General features: G+C 39.5%; 1 protein-coding gene across 27 annotated transcripts in view; it reads right to left on the reverse strand.

Annotated features, from left to right (window-relative positions):
* Positions 1 to 22507, reverse strand: part of RALYL (RALY RNA binding protein like) — a 612319-nt gene that overhangs the window by 19744 nt on the left and 570068 nt on the right. For 22 of the 27 annotated variants that reach the window (XM_073330701.1, XM_073330702.1, XM_073330700.1 and 19 more), the window contains 2 exons: positions 17198 to 17394; positions 4966 to 5081 (listed from right to left, as the gene is read on the reverse strand). The exons of 1 other annotated variant lie outside the window; for it this stretch is intronic. In XM_073330701.1, coding sequence (XP_073186802.1) covers positions 4983 to 5081; positions 17198 to 17394 — 296 coding nt within the window. In that variant the 3' untranslated portion in view covers positions 4966 to 4982. Of the gene's footprint in view, positions 1 to 4965; positions 5082 to 17197; positions 17395 to 22507 lie in introns of those variants that run through there. 4 more of the 27 variants (XM_073330684.1, XM_073330685.1, XM_073330680.1 and 1 more) reach the window with 2 other exon arrangements.

Below are 22507 nucleotides of genomic sequence, written 5' to 3' on the forward strand. Positions count from 1 at the left end.
GCTACCATGAGATGGCCAAATATCAATAAATAAAAAACGGGGAGATGAAGGGTTAATGTTTAGCTATTCCACCTGGAAGCAGGCGGGGCACACCCTGACTGTTTCGTAGAAGCAATGCACACATTGCTCTATCCAAGGACAAGGGCTAGATATAAACCATGAGAACTTGATTGTTTGGACAGCAACTGTGGGAGGCTTTCTTAGCCTGGGCTCAAGGCCTGAGAACCAGGATTGTAGTAGATAAAGGATGGTAACTAAGTATATGAATCAACGTCATACATTCCTTTGGGTAGCAGTGTGTAATGCTTAGGGGGAGAAATATAATAAAAGGAGAAGGTGGAAGGCGGGGGGGGCAGAACAGCCCATCTCCGCTGACCAGCCTGTTTGCTTGCATAAAGCTGTGTTCTGTCTCATCACTGAACCGCCACAAAAGAGTGTAGGGGCAAGAACACATGAAATAGGGTTTTCAGGATCGAGTCCTTGAACATGTCTGTCAGTTTCAACTTTTTCTTTTCAAAATATTCAAAACCATTACAGCTTGTTTAGTAACAATAAAATGCCAGTTTTAGTTTTAAAGGGGAGAGAGCAGCGAGCCATGGAGGGAGAATGGCAGAGGAGTGAGTGGAGGGTGGGGCCTTAGGGGAGGTGGCAGAGCAGTGGTGTCCGGTTTTTAGAAATTGGAAAATTCGCAACCCGAGTAGAGGGATATTGTGTAGTGTGCAGATGTTGGAAAATGTATTGTATGTTCTCCCCTAAATCACTGCCTGGGATAAATGTTTCTAACAAGCACGAGCACAGAGTTCACCTGCTGAAATACTGCATCAGTTTTTTGAGCATTATCATGGTGATATATGTTTAGAAATACATAGAACAGGCAGATAAATGGATAAACTACTCCTGAATAGCTCACATGTATAAGACAAAAATGAGGTGCAAATCCTCAAGTGTCAGGGCCTTCCAAGTATCCTTGCTTAATTCCTAATCTTACTCTTTCTATATCATTTCCTTCTGACCTCACGATACTACCATTCTCAAAGCTGGACTCCTGGCTGCAATGGGTTTTGTGGAGCTGGCAGCAGCCCTAGCAAATGCTGGTTAATACCTCAGAGTAGGCAGGCCTGATCCCCTGCCCTTATGTTTCTGGTCCCATCTCCTGGGCATTAGACTAGATGATCCTTGTGGCCCCTGTGGTTCCTTGTGGGCAGTGCCTGACTCCTTCCCCAGTGGCTCCTGCTGCCACTGGCTAAGTGTTGCCTGTGATGAATGGGACCCTCACCTGCTGCCTCCTTCCACTTTCCCCTGCTCCCCCACAAAAGTCACAATAATGGTATGCTTTTTGGGTTGTTCCTCCTCAGTTTGCAGTCAGAGAAAAATCAGCTGTGAGGTGCATCCCCTTCTGCAACTCTCTCCTGTTTTGTTCTCTAGCCTGTGGGGAAGGACCCCTGAGAATGCTGGGTCCACATTCTCACACTCCATTGTTCTCCCTTCCAGCAAAACATAGTCTATTTCTTTTTTTCCTTCTTTAAATAGATGTTACTGATTATGAAATGTGTTGTATTAACAGCCCTGGAATCTGAAGACCTAGGCCTATCTACAGAACACACACATCATCAATTTAACCCTAGTCTATCCATGAATGGTCCAGAAACTCCTCTCCCACGGCCCCTAAAACAGAAAAAATCAGGGCACAAGCATTGTACAATGAAGTGAGCTGCCACTCTATTTATTTGGAGGGTCTCACACTCCAGTGCAAGACTGTAGGTAGACAAAATGGACAATCCTTCTCTCACCACCAGCACGTTTGCCTCACAAACACTTTGTAGGTAGAGACCATGTGCCTTTTTTTGCTAAAGTTACATTTAAAAATGGGAAAATGCCAATTCCTAATAGAACAAACATCTCAAACATATCTCACTCTATCTATAATTTTCTTCAAAATTAAAGTGAATTTGAAATTAAGCAAAACACATTTGGGCATTACTAATTATCATTGTTTATGATTAAGGCTACTTTTTAGTCATGGATATTTTTAGTAAAAGTCACGGACAGGTCATGGGAAGTAAACAAAAATTCATGGTCCGTGACCTGTCCATGACTTTTACTATATATATACCCCAACTAAAACTTGGGGTGGGGAGGTCGGGGGCTGCCCAGGGGTTCCGCGGGTGCTGTGGGGGGGCGTCCTAGGTGCCGGGAAGGAGGGGCAGGTGGCAGCGCACAGCCCGGGACTCCTGCTGGTGCAGGGGGGAGAAGGCTTGGAGGGGCCAGCATACTCTGTAACTCTTCGCAGTCTGCTTTGGACTTAATTATCTTGAGTAATTTTGTATCATCTAAAAACTTGGCCACCTCACTGTTTACCCCTTTTTCCAGATCACTTATGAATATGTTGAAAGCACTGGTCCCAGTTCTGATCCTTTGGGGACACCACTATTTACCACTCTCCGTTCTAAAAAGCTGACCATTTATTCCTATCATTTGCTTTTTTATTTTTAACTAGTTACTGATCCATGAGAGAACCTTCCCTTTTATCTCATGATAGCTTACTTTGCTTAAGAGCCTTTGGTGAGGAAACCTTGTCAAAGGCTTTCTGAAAGTCCAAGTACACTATATCCACTAGATCACCCTTGCCCATGTTTGTTGATCCCCTCTGAGCATTCTAATAGATTGGTGAGGCATGATTTCCCTTTACAAAATCCGTGTTGACTCTTCCCCACCAAATCGTGTTCATATATATGTCTGATAATTCTGTTCTTTACTATACTTTCAAAGAATGTGCTTGGTACTGAAGTTAGGTTTACTGGCCAGGAATTGCCAGGATAGCTCTTGGAGCCTTGTTTAAAAAAAGTGACATTTTGTTAGCTATCCTTTTGGCATCTAGTTTAGTGATAGATTATTTTCCATCCATTTGCACACAAATATTTTAGCAAATGGTATCTTAACATCTTTGTTAAAAAGAGTCCTATGAAAACTTCCACCCTTATAAAATCCTAAGCAGTAGCTTGGTGATCTAAACTTCAGGTTCTAAATAGCGTAACCAGTTCCCTGGGACAATAGATTCAGATCCTGACAGGGTCAGCTCAGTCCTTCATCTTTCCCAGCTATCTACCATGCAATTTACTGCCTGTGGCTCTTTTGCATAATATCTTAATAACTGAGGCTTGGTCTGCTTTGTACAGATCCTGTGGCTCTTTATATTGATATAGGGGTTTGCCCCATTGTTTTTGGCCAGTTTTTCTGGGATCTAGTAAATATCTTTGGCAATACACATGACCATATAGGCCTGCATTTCATTTAGTTATGATGTCTACATAGTTTCTATAGTTATTTTTGAGTCACCTCTCTCTTTATATCTGAATGCACTAATTATGGGCCAGATCCTCGGCTAGTATAAATTGACATATCTCTATTGACTTCAGAGCATCTACACTAGCTGAGGATCTGGCCCACAGTCTAGAAAACATGGGTTTGTGTTTTACTGCTTGTGATATATCAATATAATGTACATAAATTACTACATTTTTCTCTTCTTTTTTTTTTATTCATAGTTTTTTTTTTCCTTGAGAAGAGTGAAGTCAAGAAGCGGGAGACATAAGAGTTCGTCTGGCACAGACCAAAATCAGTGCAGTATCGGCTCAATTCTGCAATGTGCTAAGTGTCCTCAACTCCCACTGAAACAAACTGAAGTGAAGAACACTCTGCACATGCCAGGATACAGCTCTATGGAGCAGTAACTGTGCAGATGCCCCTATGGTTCCTGACCCCCAAACATGAGCAAATATCATGCCAAATGCTGAGAGGTGCTGCGACTTCCGCTGAAGACAATGATAAACCCATTTTAGCACCTCTCAGGATCTGGCCCATTCTAGTGGCATGAGATGTAAGTCCGTCTTTCTATTGGCATGCCAGCGACCTCACTTTTAAGCATGAGCCCTGATAATGCTAATGGTGCAGATGAGGTGTTTTTGGGATTCAGAGTGCTGTCAAAAAGTTGTAAAAGAAAATTTTAGCTGCTTTAACCTCTGCTTGATATGAGGAGTGGGGATTCCCCGGTGTGAACCGGTAATCCAATTAGCATTAATGCTAAAGGTAAGAATTCCTGCCCTACCAGTGCCAAGGGAGCAGGACTGAATGGAGGGTTTAAACTTTAAAGAACTGCTGAAAATCCTACTTGAAGGCCACTCAACATGACTAAGCTTTTAATTTTATTTTTTAATGTTTCACTAATGTGTGGTTTAGGAAAGTGAAAGACTGAGAGAACTCATTTTAATTAAGGAAACATCTGTTAAGCTTGCCCAGTTTTGTCTAATATTGAGGAAGGAATTGGACAGGGGAAAAATGTAGACATTGTAGGCAACGTAAAGAGCAAGGCAAAACAAAATGGTGGGAGAAGAAAAGGGGTGTTAATGGGAACAGGTAGTTGAAAGAGTCTGGAATGATGTTACAGAGTCCACAATAGGCCCAGGGGAAAGGAGAAGGAATGAATGGAGAGGAAGAGGGACGGGACAGTAACAGTAATGAGTAATAGAAAGGTATTGCAGGTGGTGGAGATACGGTCCTGAATGAAGGCAATCAAAAAAAAAAAAAAAAAAAAAAAAAAGAAAGAGGGAGGTAGATTGTTTTGACACTTGCCTTGGAAAAGGGTGGGTTTGAGAGTGTGATCCTGGTGGATAGAGAAGAGAAGTAATGGCATGAAAGAGCAAGCAAGATTTACCAGAACATTTGGAAATGAGAAGAGAAGCAGGACATAAATTTAATAGTATATTTTAAATAGCTTCTCTCAGGCTCTTTCCCCATTAATACTTATTTTACCTACACAGGACAGTGCATAATAGCATCTATCAAATTTATTCTATGAGATTTCCAAGAGTTTTTTCTATTAAACATAAATGACAAAAACTGAAATGCTGGATTAAAGATTGCATTGTGCTACGTAAATGTAGAACCACTGGGTGCACTCACTTAACTCTCTGTTGTCACCTTCTTCAGCTCTGCCCCGCACAGTCTGTGTGCCTCCATTCCTCTTCCCTTATTGCAAATGCAGCTTCCTTCTTCCTCTTCCACTCAGTTTTCAGCTTTTGTATCTTATTAATGATAATTTGATTAGCTCTGGCAGTGTGCTAGATATTTTTCAGAACTTAGAATAAAACTTGATCTTTGTAACAGTAGCTACTGGAGTCAGTGTATACTGACCTTTGTCATGTGACATGGATGTTGACTTTATTATCCTGAACCAGATCATTACCCACCCAAACATCCTTATACTCTAAGAACCCAAACTTGCTCTCATTGAAGTTAATGGTTAAAAAATCCAATTGAATTCACTGGGAGCAGGGTTAGGTTCTAAAATAAGTTTATACTGCCTTCAGTACTTGGAATAGTCTTCCATTTGTTGTCTGACAATCCCTCTCTCCTTCAAACACACGTCTTCCAGGAACCGACCCATCTTTCCCTTATAATGAATAATTTCTACAGAGAACTTTACTGGCAAGACCAACGCATTCTATCCATGGAGGCAGAATGACTCAGCAGGGCACTAGGATTATACTTCCTTAGTGGGAGGAGGAGCAGAATTTGGATTTTATATTTTATGCTCGTTGGAGTAAGGAGTATGTCTTACTCTATGTTTGAAAAGTGCTGTGAAAATTTAATGTATGTAATGGTCAATAGCAACATAACTGGAGACTGCTGCTGTACAAACAGAGTAGGCCAGGTGTTAGGATATAGATATTCAGGCCTGTCTGTAAAGGCCTATACTCTAAGAATTTAGGTGTATTCTTATCACTTGGCTAATTATAGAGGTATAAAAGAAAGAATCAAAATCACTATCTGCTGGTGTAAGGGCCTTCTCTTACTGTGACAGTCTGAGGCCCTGTTCTTAGGCTAAGGCCTTTGGCTAAGCAGCAGAGGCAGCCATAAGCTGGGAAGCGAACAGTCACATCCTCACATTCCAAACTAGTCACATTGAAATAAGGTGCTATTGGGCTGTCAGGCACTATCAGGACAGGATTGTATTCCTATCACCTCCAGAGAAAGGGAAGTGCCTAGAAAATGTAAAAGGAAACTTAGTTTGATAGCATCCTGTCTGGCAAGAACTCACTTATCAATAGCTGGGATGTGAAATCCTCACTTCTGTATTGTCTTGTCATTATAGTTCCCACTTTGCTATTGTTTGTCTGTATAATCTCTGTCTGGTTCTGTGATTGTTCCTGTCTGCTGTATAATTAATTTTGTTGGGTGTAAACTAATTAAGGTGGTGGGATATAATTGGTTACATAATCATGTTACAATATGTTAGGATTGGTTAGTTAAATTTCAGGAAAATGATTGGTTAAGGTATAACTAAGCAGAACTCAAGTTTTACTATATAATCTGTAGTCAACGAGGAAGTGGGTGGGTGTGGGTGGGAGGGTGAGGGAAATGGGAACAGGGAATGGGGGTAAGAAAATTGGAATCATGTTTTGCTAAGGGTAGGAATGGGAACAGGGACACAGGTGTAAGGCTCTGTGGTGTCAGAGCTGGGAAGGAGGATACTAAGGAAGGAAACTGTAATCATGCTTGCTGGAAGTTCACCCCAATAAACATCGAATTGTTTGCACCTTTGGACTTCAGGTATTGTTGCTCTCTGTTCATGCGAGAAGGACCAGGGAAGTAAGTGGGTGAAGGAATAAGCTCCCTAACACCAGGTTAAAATGGAATTTAATCGATGTCCAAAACCTTGTTATCTGGAAAGTTGAGCCAGTAATTTTGTTTCTAACAGGTTAGTTGGTTTGCATTTAAAGGAATTAAATTGCTACCATTTTAATAATTATTTCCCTTTTCTGAGGTCCATAAATGGCTGCACACTGATAAATTCAATCTTTCACATTATAGTGTTAACAACAGGAGTACTTGTGGCACCTTAGAGACTAACACATTTATTTAGTAGTATTAAATTTGTTAGTGTCTAAGGTGCCACAAGTACTCCTGTTCTTTTTGCGGATACCGACTAACATGGTTGCTACTCTGAAACCTGTCATTACGGTGTTAGCCAGTCATAAAAACATTTAAATAATATTTATATTTTCTCAGAAAATAAGACCTTTTGGTAACAATGGGTCACTAACTACAGTGTCTTTGGGACTGCTGTAGAAAGGAATAAAATAATGTTTATAATTTTTGTCAATTTATACAGAAAAAAGAACAGCTACCTTTTGACTGTTGAGCATTGCCCCACTTTACTTCCACAAAGATGCTCTTTGATTTACAGACATGGTTTGAAGGAAAATGTTCCCTCTGATGGTTTTATTATTGACCATTCTTGTATCTGAAGCATTTTGATAAGGACTGTGAAATGAATGTTCTCCAGGGGAACTAAAGCTATGTACTTTCAAAGTCTGGCACACCAGGAAAAATGTATGAGATATGGTGGCTGCTCAACTACAGTTAAATCAAAGAATTGCAGGATTGAGTGGATAGGTTTAATCCTTAGTTCAATGCACAGCCCAAGCAGCGTGGCTGTGTCCTTAGGAACTTCTCAGTGTGAGGTAGAAACTTCTACTGAGACTGCAGAGCAATAGCATGGTCCCCTGACACTGCTTCTCTGGTGTCCGGGCTGGAGATACTTTTGTAGGCAGTGGAAATATTCAAAAACATCTTGGGGTCTGATCCAATGCCTAATGAAGTCAACTGAAATACTTACACTGATGTAAATCAAGAATAACTCCACTGAAATCAAAGAAGTTATACCAGTGTTAACTTAGTGAGTACAGAACTTACTCTATTTAAAGTAATTTTGTCCTAATATTAGCAAATTATTTAAAATTTCTGTAATCTTCCTGAGTTAAAGTTACAAATTCAGAACCTATTTTTCATGAGCACACAAAAATCTAGTTTGGAATTTATGTTGGATTTTTTGCAGTTAAAAAGTGTTAACTGCCTAGTTCTGTACAACACTTAGACAGGGTTTGATTCTGCTCTCATTAGTTGCACACTGCTGTATTTCCACTGACTTGTATGAAGTTACTCCTGATTTACATCAGGAAAAGAATCAGCAAAATCAGGCTAGTAGTATCAGACATTAAAGTCAAGTTATATCAGAAATGTATTTTGCCTATTCAGTGTAGTATTTTGTGTGTGTCCGTCCGAGAAAAATATTTGACCTGACATGAAAGTTGGTCTATGCTATGAAAGAGACAATGTGGGTGAGACAATATCTTTTATTGGACCAACTTTTGTTGGTGAGAGAGACAAGCTTTAAAGAAGTTGGTCCAATAAAAAGATTATCTCACCCACCTTGTCTCTCTTATATCCTGGGACCAACATGGGTACAACTATACAGCCTGCAATAGTTGGCCTATGTCATGAGACTATTGTGTGTCTGAATCAATCTGACACAGTAACAATTGTGGGTGTAATAGTAGGAGATGATTTTTTTTAAATCATGCTTTTGGTAGTTTTAAAAATGGACTATTAAAATAAATATTTTCATCTCTTAAAATACTGAATACCATGAGAGGTGAGAAACCATTTGTTATTTTTTTAAAAGCTTAAGGTAACAATAGAGACCTATCAAAAAGCCAAAACAAAACAAAAATTGATCCAAGAGTCTGAACAAACTTACTCAGTGATGATGAATCTGCTGGTGACGACCTGGCAAGCTAACAAACAGCGCAAGAAGATAACTGAGCTATCCTTTTCAATCACAATCCACAGAAGAGCAAAAAAAGAGCTAGGCATAAGCTATTTAGGCAACTCAGCACAGTACAGCAGTAGTCAGAAATGCTTTTACATTTCAAATATATTGTCAAAATATCATCTATGCTAATGTTTCAAAAAAGGCTCATAGCTAAAACACTGTCAGGCTACAGTTCCTGTTAACATTTGGTATACAAGAGTTTTCCCCAAAGCAGGCTTTATTTATTGACAGTATATCTAGTAATTAAGAGTATTTTTTTTTGGATTGCCGTAGCATGGTGTTGGGTTTTAGCAGTTTATTCATACTTTTCAGAAATGGTCTAAATACTTGTAGGTTGTACCAAGTTCTTTTATTACTTTTCTCTAGAAAAACACTAATTCAACCTTAACTGTAAATGTCTTTTCTCAGAATTGGTGTGTCTGATTTAACCACTGCAGAACACACATGACTTCTGTGATTTCAATGGGACTCGTATCTTGCAGTAGGAGAACAGGGTCCAGTATGTCTCCAGAGTCATAAATACATCTGTTACACATGGGTGGACTCTTCACTGGAAGCCACTAGTGGAGATTACAGCTGTTAGCTGGGTGTTACAGGACGCATCCAGCAATTTCACTTCAGAGGAACATACTTCAAAAAGAGAGGTTTCAGAGGAACAGCCGTGTTAGTCTGTATTCGCAAAAAGAAAAGGAGTACTTGTGGCACCTTAGAGACTAACCAATTTATTTGAGCATGAGCTTTCGTGAGCTACAGCTCACTTCATCAGATGTTTACCGTGGAAACTGCAGCAGACTTTATATACACACAGAAATCATGAAACAATACCTCCTCCCACCCCACTGTCCTGCTGGTAATAGCTTATCTAAAGTGATCAACAGGTGGGCCATTTCCAGCACAAATCCAGGTTTTCTCACCCTCCACCCCCCCACACAAATTCACTCTCCTGCTGGTGCTAGCCCATCCAAAGTGACAGCTCTTTACATAAGCCCGACTTGATTATGTAAAGAGCTGTCACTTTGGATGGGCTAGCACCAGCAGGAGAGTGAATTTGTGTGGGGGGGTGGAGGGTGAGAAAACCTGGATTTGTGCTGGAAATGGCCCACCTGTTGATCACTTTAGATAAGCTATTACCAGCAGGACAGTGGGGTGGGAGGAGGTATTGTTTCATGATTTCTGTGTGTATATAAAGTCTGCTGCAGTTTCCACGGTAAACATCTGATGAAGTGAGCTGTAGCTCACGAAAGCTCATGCTCAAATAAATTGGTTAGTCTCTAAGGTGCCACAAGTACTCCTTTTCTTTTTTCAAAAAGAGACTAGATGCTAAAGGGTCCAACTTTTTCCTCATTGAATTTCTGGCATTAATTTTATAAACTCAGGGCCTGATGCTGCACTGGTGTAAATCAGCATAGCTCCAATCACGTCAACAGATTACACGGCTTGACTGCTGAGAATCTAGCCCACACAGATTTAAAACAGGAGTAACTTCAGTGATGTCAAGAGAAGTATAAGTGAGTGGAGAATCAGGTTCTGAGAACTCAGATTAGCTCATACCTAATTATCTATATGTCTTTGCAGACCATGCTATAAGGTAAATGATTGTTGAAAATTCAGGAGGCCCAGGATTGTTGTGTATAGTATTTCTGAGAAAATAAATTAATTTTTTTCTGTCTTGTTGAAGGGTATACCTGTTAGTTCCATGGGTAAAGACTTCTTACATTTTTTCCCCTCCAACCCAGAAAGATGTAGTTTGAAGACATCTTGGGGTTTCCTCCTGACAAAGTTTGCATACGCTACTTGGTAAAGATGTATTTTTCATATTGCATGCAGAAGGCAAGTATACACATGCACAGCTTTGCTTGTGCACCAGTGGAGACTAAGAACTAAAAGTAATATTGATCACACATTGAACAGCAGCACAGTTGGGAATACAATCCAACAGAATCCTGACTAGAACTGAGTGAATAATTGATTTTTGTTTGCTGGCTCAACTGAAAAATCCCCAAAAGTTTGTTTCAGGATGATCCAAAATAGAATTCTTCAGTTTTTCTCATTGAAAGGAAAACAAAAACAAAAAAACAACCCCAAACTGGTCTCGGTCAAACTAAATGCATCATTCAACCTGGAATTAATTTTTTTGGTTTTGCTTTATTTTTGTGTTTTTTATCCTTAAAACAATAAATCTAGCAAAATTTCTAAGTAAATCCTTGTTTTGAAATGAGAAGTTGAACAGTTTTGACTTGAAACACAACATTTTGACTTTTCAAAATAATTTTTTATTTCATTTTTTTCCTGGCCAAAACTATTTGCTGAGTTTGACCCAAATTTGTGGATAATTTTGGTCAACCCAAAAATCACATTTCAGCTAATATATTATTCATCTGAAAAGTTTTGCCCACTTCTATTCCTGACTCCCAGGTTCCTGCTCAAATCACTGGATCTGAACAACAGAATAGCCCACACTCATATACGCAACCTTTTAAGTCTCTAGAAGCCTGTAGTTTAGCCATATAAGTTATGCATATTGTTTTAAAAATTGATGTTGTGAAAGAGTTTTGTTGTTGGATACTACATAGAAAAGTAGGTAAAGAAGGGGAAGGATAGCTCAGTGGTTTGAGCATTGGCCTGCTAAATCCAGGGTTGTGAGTTCAATCCTTGAGGGGGCCATTTAGGGATCTGGGACAAAAATTGGGGATTGGTCCTGCTTTGAGCAGGGAGTTGGACTAGATGCCTTCCTGAGGTCCCTTCCAACCCTGATATTCTATGTGAAAGATGATGGGCAAATTCTTCTGCCTGTTTAGTATTTTTTCAAGTGTGCAATTTTAGGTATCCAGAAAAATAACTGAATTGCTAAAGGGTTTAATAGACATGAAGTGAGTGATGGAAATCTTGTTGGACAAATTCCTAAAGCTATACTGGATTTAGATGAAAAAAAATCAAGTTACAACCAGTGAGAGTAACATGCTCAAAATCCTGTACTATGCTTAGGAAGTCTACCTCGGAGCAGCTGCCAGAAAAATGTGGGATGGCAAGGTCTTTCCAATGACTCATTTATACAACAGTGTGAACAATAAATGAGTCTATTGTGATACTGCATATATTAAATATAAAAAAGGGCATGTCAGAAAGTTTCTTGCAATTTTCTGATTTCTGATGACATGCTTTTATTACTTTTTCCATTTTTTCAGTCACAGGTTATTAGATTCACGGCAGCTTTAGAAGGTGCAACACATTAGTATCTGTCAGGTATGCTTCTGCTAATGACTTTCTTATACTTGAGCAAGCTAAGTATCGTGCACTGATATTCATCAAGTGAACACAACCTTTTACCTATTCATTTGTCTTAGGCATGAAGAACTCCATGATTTCAGTGCTATTGAGAAAAAGCTCACTGAAGTCCAAAGTGTTCAGTACACCAGGGAAATTGTCCAACTGTATTTCTGTTGACATTAAAACATTCAGACTAACCAAAACAAGATTTTGGCCCAGCATCACTTCAGCAGATACAATAGTTGAACCTTCTACTTGATGGTATAGTTTCTTCTGTGGAAATTAGTACAATGGAAAAATGTGCAATGTTGAAAAGATGTTGCAAGCTACTAATCTTGGAGAGCCACATCCAGTTAACTCTACTGATTAGAGTGGAATCACTCTGGCTTATGTTGATGCAACTCAGAGCAGAATCTGGCTCGTAATCTTTAAAGCAAATCTGGTATTAGAAATCAAACTTAGACGACTGGAATGTGAAATACACTAGATAAAATCCATCATGCTTTGCTTGAGATATGTAAATACAGGACTTGGCTACAGTAGTACTTGCTTGTGTAAGATGTGTATGGTTCAGTAGAATGATTCTTTTATTTCTTTTCAGTACAGTTTATTTTACTACCTAAACATAAGAACATAAAAAAGCCATACTAAGTTAGACCAAAGGTCCATCTAGCCCAGTAGCCTGTCTTCTGGGCCAATGCCAGGTGCCAATGCCAGGTGCCCCAGAGGGAATAAACAGAACAGGTAATCATCAAGTGATCCATCTCCCTTTGCCCATTGCCAGCTTCTGGCAAACAGAGGCTAGGGACGCCATCTCTGCCCATCCTGGCTAATAGCCATTGATGGACCTATCCTCTATGAACTTATCTAGTTCTTCTTGAACACTGTTATAGTCTTGTCCTTCACAACATCCTCTGGCAAGGAGTTCCACAGGTTGACTGTGCGTTGTGTGAAAAAATACTTCCTTTTGTTTGTTTTAAACCTGCTGCCTATTAATTTCATTTGGTGACCCCTAGTCCTTGCGTTATGAGGAGGAGTAAATAACACTTCCTTATTTACTTTCTCCACACCAGTCATGATTTTATAGACCTCTGTCATATCCCCACTTAGCTGTCTCTTTTCCAAGCTGACAAGTCCCAATCTTATTAATCTCTCCTTATATGGAAGCTGTTCCATGCTCCTAATCATTTTTGTTGCCCTTCTCTGTACCTTTTCCAAATCCAATATATCTTTTTTGAGACGGGGCGACCAAATCTGCATGCAGTATTCAAGATGTGGGCGCACCATGGATTTATATAGAGGCAATATGATATTTTCTGTCTTATTATCTATCCCTTTCTTAATGATTCCCAACATTCTGTTTTCTGTTTTGATTCCCTCTGCACATTGAGTAGATCTTTTTAGAGAACTATCCACGACTCCAAGATCTCTTTCTTGAGTGGTAACAGCTAATTTAGACTCTATCATTTTATATGTATAGTTGGGATCATGTTTTTCAATGTGCATTACTTTGCATTTGTTGAATATTGGCATTCTTGTAAAAAATGCAAGAAAATTTAAATTTTCTTGTTCCATGCAGATTTGCTATTTTACCAAAAAAGTAATTCCTTGTTACTTATTAGTAGGGACAAAAATTATCACAATGGGCCTGACCCAAAGTTAACTGCTTAACTCTATAGTGCTAGGAAATGTTTGGAATATGTACTTTGTAGATACTAAAGGGAATTTGTATTTATAGATACTAATTTGTCAGAAAGTTGAAATTCAGTGGTCGAAATATGGTCTTGTCTGTATAGTCCAAGGTATGTGGTGTGTTCTGGTAGTGTGCTGTGATGAAGGTAGAGAAGATATGTTGATATTATCAAATCATATGGCAGTGATTTAATTTTTGCATGATAAAACTGAATGCAGCAAGAAAACTAACCCTGAGTGCTATATGTTTCAGTTACTGGTGTCCTTTATTTCTGACACATGATTCTTCATCTAAAGTCAGTAAAAGCATGAAAAATGACAAGAAAATGGACTAGGCTGGATACATACACTACAGAGGGCTATAAAACAGATAATGTAGAGAAATGAAATATCTCTGTGAGACAAATGTAACAGAAATGTAGTTAATAGATAGGGAATAAATTCTGATGTCAGCTGCACCAGTGTACACGGGGAATAACTGCATTGAATCTGTGCTGGGGTTGGCAACCTTCGGCATGTGGCGCATCAGGGTAATCTGATTGTGGGCCGCCAGACATTTTGCTGACATTGACTATCCGCAGGCACGGTCCCCTGTAGCTCCCAGTGGTCGTGGTTCACCGTTCCTGGCCAACGGGAGCTGAAGAAAGAGGTGCGGACTGCAGGGATGTGCCGCTTCCTGCAGCTTCCATTGGCTGGCAACGGTGAGCCGTGCCTGCAGATGGTCAATGTAAACAAAATTGAGATCATAATCTGGTCTAGTGACTGCATAACTACTGAACCATCATTGCATTATTAGTAACTATTGTAGTTTGTTATGATTATTTATTATGAATGGCATCCAACTTGATGGATGCTATTCTTCTCGGACAATATAATATAGATGGGTTTAAATGCTTTGCTGATTTGAGGTCTAAATCTGTACGACAAGAAGTAATGGGTTTAAGAGTCAGCAAGGGAGATTTAGGTTATATATTAAGCAAAAATTTCTAACTATAAGGGTAATTAAGCTCTGGAATAGACTTCCAAAGGAGGTTGTGGAATCCTCATCATTGGACCAGGTTGGACAAATACCTGTCAAGGATGGTCTAGATATACTTGGTTCTGCCTCAGCATGGGGAGATGGACTTGCTGATCTCATGAAGTCCCTTCCAGCCTTAAATTTCTGTGATTCTATAATCTAAACTTAATCTGCATTGATTTCGCTCTCTAACATTGCTTTTCAAAAGGTGTGTATTGTAAATAAATTAGACTAAGATAAATCATCAATTGTTTGATTTTTCTTATTCTCTCTCCACAAGGAAATAACCTAACCAATTCACCTTTACAAATATTTTTGCATATGCTCTCAATTATTCTGATATATGTGTTGCAGTAGAAAAGACACTTTCCCCATCTTGATTCTAAATCCCTATTTTTAGGATATTATAAATTTCAGAAAATGTGCCCTGAAATTTTTCATATTTGTTCCTAGCCCCAGGATAAATTTTTGTATGTGGAAAGTTTGCTGAAGTCATGTTTGTGTGAAACTTCTTTTATTATAATAAAAACTGGCTAGATTATTCTCTTAAGGGGAACAATCACTGTCTTTTGCTTGAGCAGCAGTCAATTGATATGTGAATCAGTTTGAGTCTGGGAGCTAGAGGATGAGTGTGCAAATGAACAAGAAGCAACTTGAATTAGCAAGCCCCACATAACTAAATTATACCAGGAAAAAAAAGATAAGGAACAAATACAAATACATAGACAAACACACTGAGAACCCACATTTGCAAGATGCAAATTGACTTTTCAGTGATTGAAGTATCATTGACTTAAGTGGGACTTGAGAAGGTGCTCAAGACTTCTTTACACTTGACCATAATACTTATATATCTCATCTTCTATTAAATTTATGTCAATTTCTGAAGGCATCTTAACAAAATTAAATATATAATAGAATAGGTGAAATTCACAAAATACATAATGAACTGCCCATATCATATCATAATAACTTTTGCCCAAGGAGCTGAGTATCAGAATGAGAACTGCTGAAGAAAGACACATAGGTCAATTATACCAAAACAGTCACCCTAAGAGAACTACCCATTGCTTAGATATGCTCTCAAGCAATATTTCATAGCAATTCCTTCTCCCTCACTTCTTTCTAATTGTGTGACTCTTTCACTTCCACACATAGCTAAAGTCAGTAATGCTTTAAGTTACCACTGGACAAGGAACTAATGAAGAAGGAAAACAACATGTGGCCAATAGGAAGGCAAAGAGCACCAGAAGAGGAATCTACTCTACCAATCACCTGAATCCTCAGATCTAATAGTGAATTTAAGGAAACGTATTTATCATTGGTGGAGAAGCAGTAAATAAAGAAAACTAATGCTTTCATAACTTGAAGTCGAACTGTTCTTGAAAACCAAGAGTGGTCTCACTGACTGCAACACAGTCACCAGTTTTCCAGCATTTTCCCAGGAAACTCTAAAAATATTTCTAAATACATTAAATGAACACAGGTGTGCACTGTTTATACAGTATGCATAGGAGATGAACTAAACCATGGAAGTAGTGTCTTTAGTGGGCTTTTCATAGTCTCTCTGCCTCACAACCTAAACTACACTATACCAAGCAATCTGTTTGCCTCGTGGAGATGGCTGAATTGCTTTATACTTGTATATCACATATTGTAGAGGGGAAATAAAGAGAGAGAGGTAAAGTCACCAAATGCAAAGGTATCCATAGCGAATTACAGTGTATCCAGTAGGTAAAATATATCCTACTACTACTTAGAACTTGTATAGCAACTTTACATCCATGGATATCACAACATTTTACAAAAGAGAATAAGTATCATTATTCCCATATAACAGATGGGAAAACAGAGGCTCAGAGAAGGGAAGAGTCTTGCTCCAAATAATGATGTAATTAACAAGCAGGCATGAAAATACAAGGATCTCATAACCACAGCAAACATTGGCTCTGGTTTCCAAGATGTACAACACTCAGCCATTCAGGCCACGTCTACATTAGGGAACCTGAAACCTGGTTTAATCAATACAGTGGTAAAAAACACCAGAAACCACCACTCTTGTCTACAAAATGGCTCCCACTGGTATTAAAACCAATTCCCTTGAACAGGAATTAGCACTAGAGCTGGTCAGCAATTTTCCAATGAAACAGGTTTTCATCAGAAAATTCAGTTTAGTCAAAACCAAAATGTTCTGCAGAAATGTTTTAGTTTTGATGAACTTTTGCCAAGCTTGCTTGGTGGGCTGCAGAGGAGCCTGGGTTTCCCAGGTCTGCAGCTCTGGTGCAGCCCTGCCATGCAGAGCTGGGAGCCTGGAGAGACATGGCTGGAAACAGGGCTCTTAGGGCTTCTAGGTTCCTCACTCTGGCAGTGAGGGTCTTCCCAGGCTCCCAGGGACTCGGGGAAGCCTGGGGAGTCCCTCGGAGGTGGAGGCAGCAAAGTGTCATTATTAACATTTTTGTTAATCCTGATCCTAAAAAAATTATTATTGGACTTCCATGGTTATTCATAATAACTGTATACATAGCCATGGCATGTTAATTTCTTACCAGCTCATTGCTGCAATCCTCATCAAAATCCTCCTCTATTCCATCAGTCATCTCTTCTCCATCCCCATCTGCATCTGGCCCTACTTCAATAGGCTCTTCTGTAGAGTTATCTGCATTCTCTGATATGCATTCCTCTTGGATCAACTCAGCATTATCTTCCATTTGCTTCTTTTGAGCTTCTGTAAGGAAAGCATACCCTGTAGAAATTCAATAACCTTTTCTGTTGCTTGGAATGAACAGTGCTCTCAGGCAGACTTCATACTTCCATTCTCCAGATGGAGCTAGGTTTATGAAATATGGTATGTTAATATCCACCAGATAAATATTATCAAATTCCCTTACTCCTAAAGTTACTGAGTAAATAATCTGCAACACCGGCGCATTCAGCCAATCAAAGTGAAGGGACCGAGTACAGTTAGTGGTGCAAAAATACAGTTTTGCCCCAGTCATGCAATTCTCTGGACTCTGCTGTGTTGTGGGAACCCAGTTTGCATAATCGTTGTGCAGTTAAATTCCTGTGCTCTCACTGGCTGACAGATGATAATGGCCAATAAGTGTGCAGGGATTTGCATAATCATTGTGTGATTATTTCTCAATAAGTATACAGTTAATAAATCCTACTAGTCAAACTGGTCCCATTACTAAGGGCTGGAGTAGCAGTTGCAGCATCTCCTCATTCTCTGTTTGCACAGTGTGCTGGGACAACTGGATCCATTTATGGCCCCTACCCTTGGCTCAGATGCATTGCTGCTTTCCATTCCTGCCAAAGCGGGGTCAACATAAAGACCATTTTCAAGGCACGCAGAGCTCATGGAAGCTCCCCTCCATGATCCACCCTGCTCAACTCCAGTGTGGGACTTAAGTGATGCAGATGGCCTTGCATTTGTCCTCCATACCTTGAAGAATTTCACTCAGGCAGCAGAAGTCCACAGGAGGGATGGGAGAGGACTGACAGATTGTCTTATAGAGTAGTTGGAGGAGCAGCAGAGCAGGGGGCTTGGAGGGACCAAAGACTCACTCCTATTCACTTTAGGAGCTCATGATGGAAACCTTTATGCACTCAAAAGGACAGCAGGTTAGGGACTATTTGCCTGTAGCTGGGTTAGCAATGTTATTTCAGTCTGAAAGTGACAATACCTATCAGGGATGGAACTTACAAAAGAAAAGAAACATTTCTTTCTTTTCTAAACTGACTGTTTTATATTACCAGAAAGCTCATCTCATATCTTGTTACACAGTGAATGAATCTGAAATTGGCTGTGAAGTTATATATCTTTCAGCTTTATGAACACATTATGGTTTCTACTTTAAATTATTACATGCCATACCTAGTACTCAAAACACCTGACACTGTTATGTATCACATAATCTTAAGCAAAGACAGCACTAGATTCTCCCTCTGTATATACACATTTGTTTTAATCTCTTCAGTCTTGTTAGCCTTTGACCCCTCTCCCTCTCAAATTGTGCTTGCTAAAGCTTCAGAATAAATAAGGCTTTGTTTCCTTAAACCTAACATCTTTACAGAAAGAATCTTGAACTCAAAGAATTAAGGAACATCATAGGTATCCCTCTTTGAAATCAATGTGGTTGTACAGATTGTTAGTGCAAAAACCAGCCCTGGAGCTTTATAAAATATTCAATGTTTATCAGTATAACAGCTTCATAGTTATAACTAGTGATGTGAGGATAAGCTATAGTATCAGCCAAATTTCTGCTATGGCATTTGATTCAACAGTCTTTTGGTACACACTTGTAGTGCTACCAACAAATGGTAACAACCTAAAACCTTTTTAATTTGCTTAAGCATTGCTTCTGCTCTTCCTCATTTCAAGATCTGTGCTAAGGAAGAGAATGTCTTGAAAGGCTGGAAATTTCAGAAGACAAACTTTATGCATAAGATATTAAACAGCATGAACAGGCAATGTGAGCTCCTGCTCAGAATGAATAATGGAAATCGTAAAGACAAACAGCAGATAAGAAGCAGTGGAAATTTTAATCCTTTTTATATGCAGCACTGCATTTTGTCTCACTGCCTTTATGAAAGTCATATTGAACTTTTTCCCTGCTTACTTAATTTAGTGTCTTAAAATTATAAACAGCAAATATAAAGGTGAGGGAAATATGATAAAAGTATTCTTAAACCTAACAAAATCTATTGGATATGTATGTAAAAGAAGGACAGGACATTATAAAATAAGGAGTTGAATGACAGCATATACATAATAAAAGAGACAGGAAAACCACACTTTGGTCAAGACTTTCAAAAATGGGTGCTAGCATTATGTTTGTGATATATTTTGATGAGAGTTGTTGGGAGCTTAGCACTTTTGAAAATCAGGCCACTTTTTAAAGTGTCTAAGTAAGAACTTAGGGATAGGATTTTCAAAGATGCCTAAGGATTTAAGTGTCCAACTCCCATTATATTGGATACTTAAAACTTTTAGGATATTTTGAAAATCCACACCTCAGACCCTAACTTTAGGCACTCATTGTTGAAAATCTTGGTCTTTGTATAGACAGAAAAAAATACTCTCCTGCTGCCATCTTACTGAATCAGAGCAGTCAGCCACTGCTCTGTTGTGGCTTCCTTCTCCTAATTTCCACCAACAAATGAGACACACTAAACATTCAGTTTTCCTCTCTATAAACTCTAGCTATTGAGCTTTCAGAGTTATTTGCTCTACCAAATAGATCCAGTTTTATAGAAGCTTCCAAATAAGTATTAGTTATTAGAGACACAATTTGCAGCAATCCACAGTATTAAAACACAACATTTATCACTTGTAGAGTTTGAGTTTCCAACCTGAGCCCATAGCTGAGATTGACAAGCGTGACATCGATTCTTGGTTGAAAGACTAAAGTAAAAACACCTCCTTCTCTCTTATACTATTTGTATTTAAAGTGAATCTAAAGAACTTATGCAAAAGGGAATGTAAACTGTGCACAACCATTGGGATATAAAACCACAAGGCAATCTTTTACCCTCAATTTCTCTTTTCTGTTTTCAAATATTAAAAATTTCAGGATATTGGTAACAATAAAGAAAAGAACACTAGCGAAATTTGCAAGGTGAATTTATCCCCTGGTTAGTCAGTGAATAAGTTCAGTAAAAACACTGAATTCAGATTCTAACGTGTATCATTCCTCAAAAGGAATAACTTCAAGTCCTTAGAATATCCTTCTGAATGGCAATGTAAGTTCATGAAAAAAAATTAAAATTAAAAAATTGCAACCAAATGTACACGCGCTCTCTCTTTTCTTAATAACAAAGTTATGCCCCAATCCTCATCCCAGCATGGAGCCAAGAGACACCATCTTTGTACTGGACAGTTCTGCACTGGATACACACTTTTTGAAGTGCTTGGAGGAGAGGAAGGTGATCAGGAACAATCAGCATGGATTCACCAAGGCAAAGTCATGCCTGACCAACCTGATTGCCTTCTATGAGGAGATAACTGGCTCTGTGGATATGGGGAAAGCAGTGGACGTGATATATCTGGACAGTAGCAATGCTTTTGATACGGTCTCCCACAGTATTCTTGTCAGCAAGTTAAAAAACTATGGACTGGATGAATGGACTATAAAGTGGATAGAAAGCTGGCTAGATTGTCAGGCTCAATGGGTAGTGATCAATGGCTCGATGTCTAGTTGGAAGCTGGTATCAAGCGGAGTGCCCCAGGGGTCGGTCCTGGGGCCGGTTTTGTTCAATATCTTTATTAATGATCTGCATGATGGGATGGATTGCACCCTCGGCAAGTTTGCAGATGACACTAAGCTCGGGGGAGTGGTAGATATGCTGGAGGGGAGAGATAGGGTCCAGAGTGACCTAGACACATTAGAGAATTGGGCCAAAAGAAATCTGGTGAAGTTCAACAAGGACAAGTGCAGAGTCCTGCACTTAGGATGGAAGAATCCCATGCACCGCTACAGGCTGGGGACCGACTGACTACACAGCAGTTCTGCAGAAAAGGACCTGGAGATTACAGTGGATGAGAAGCTGGATATGAGTCAGCAGTGTGCCCTTGCTGCCAAGAAGGCTAACAGCTTATTGGGCTGTGTTGGTAGGAGCACTGCCATCGAGGGAAGTGATTATTCCCCTCTATTTGGCACTGGTGAGGCCACATCTGGAGTATTCTGTCCAATTTTGGGTCCCCCACTACAGAAAGGATGTGGACAAACTGGAGAGAGTCCAGCGGAGGGCAACAAAAATGATCAGGGGGCTGAGGCACATGACTTACGAGTAGAGGCTGAGGGAACTCGGCTTGTTTAGTCTGCAGAAGAGAGTGAGGAGGGATTAGATAGAAGCCTTCAACTATCCGAAGGGGGGGTTCCAAAGAGGATGGAGCTCAGCTGTTCTCAGTGGTGGCAGATGACAGAACAAGGAGCAATGTTCTCAAGTTGCAGTGGGGAAGGTCTAGGCTGGATATTAGGAAACACTGTTTCACTACGAGGATGATGAAGCACTGGAATGGGTTACCTAGGGAAGTGGTGGAGTCTCCATCCTTAGAGGTTTTTAAGGCCTGGTTTGACAAAGCCCTGGCTGGGATGATTTAGTTGGTATTGGTCCCGCTTTGAGCGGGGGGTTGAACTAGATGACCTCCTGAGGTCTCTTCCAGTCCTAATCTTCTATGATTCTATGAAGGAAAGGAATTCTCTCATCAGACCACAGAACAACAATGGAACCATTCTGCAGATCCCTTGTGTAGACTCCAAGAATCTTTCTCCCCTCCCACCTTCCTGGTGGAAGGAATGGAGAGCAAGGGGACAGGCTCTGCACCTTAGTGTTTTAAAACATTTAAAAATTATTGGGCCAGATTGTAGTATTAGTTATATCCATGTAAATCCAGAATAATTCCACTGAATTTAATGGAAAATCTGGATCACTGTATCCATTTCCTACCCTCTTATCAAGAGAGCTCTATGAAGGGTATTCATTGCAGTACTTTGGGAGATATAATAGTATGATTCAATATGAATCAACATTTTCTCTTTCAGCTGATTTATATTTAAATGACCACATTACAATCCTTTTAGCAAAAGTGCAAATTGGTTCTCAAAGTCCAGTGACATGTGGCTTGTTTTGCATAGTAATGGGTTTTATATAAAAGCTCCCTGAAGTGGGGATATGCCATCTCAACTCATTTCCATAGACCAGTGATTCATTTGGGTGCTGTACAACTACATATTCTCTGAATATATCACCAACTTTTATCTAATTTGCTTAAAATTTTAATGAGACAAAGTGGGTGAGTTAATATCTTTTATTGGATCAATTTCTGTTGGTGAGAGACAGACAAGCTTTTGCGC

Source organism: Lepidochelys kempii, chromosome 2, assembly GCF_965140265.1.
Source record: "Lepidochelys kempii isolate rLepKem1 chromosome 2, rLepKem1.hap2, whole genome shotgun sequence".
NCBI classification, from domain to species: Eukaryota; Metazoa; Chordata; order Testudines; family Cheloniidae; genus Lepidochelys; species Lepidochelys kempii.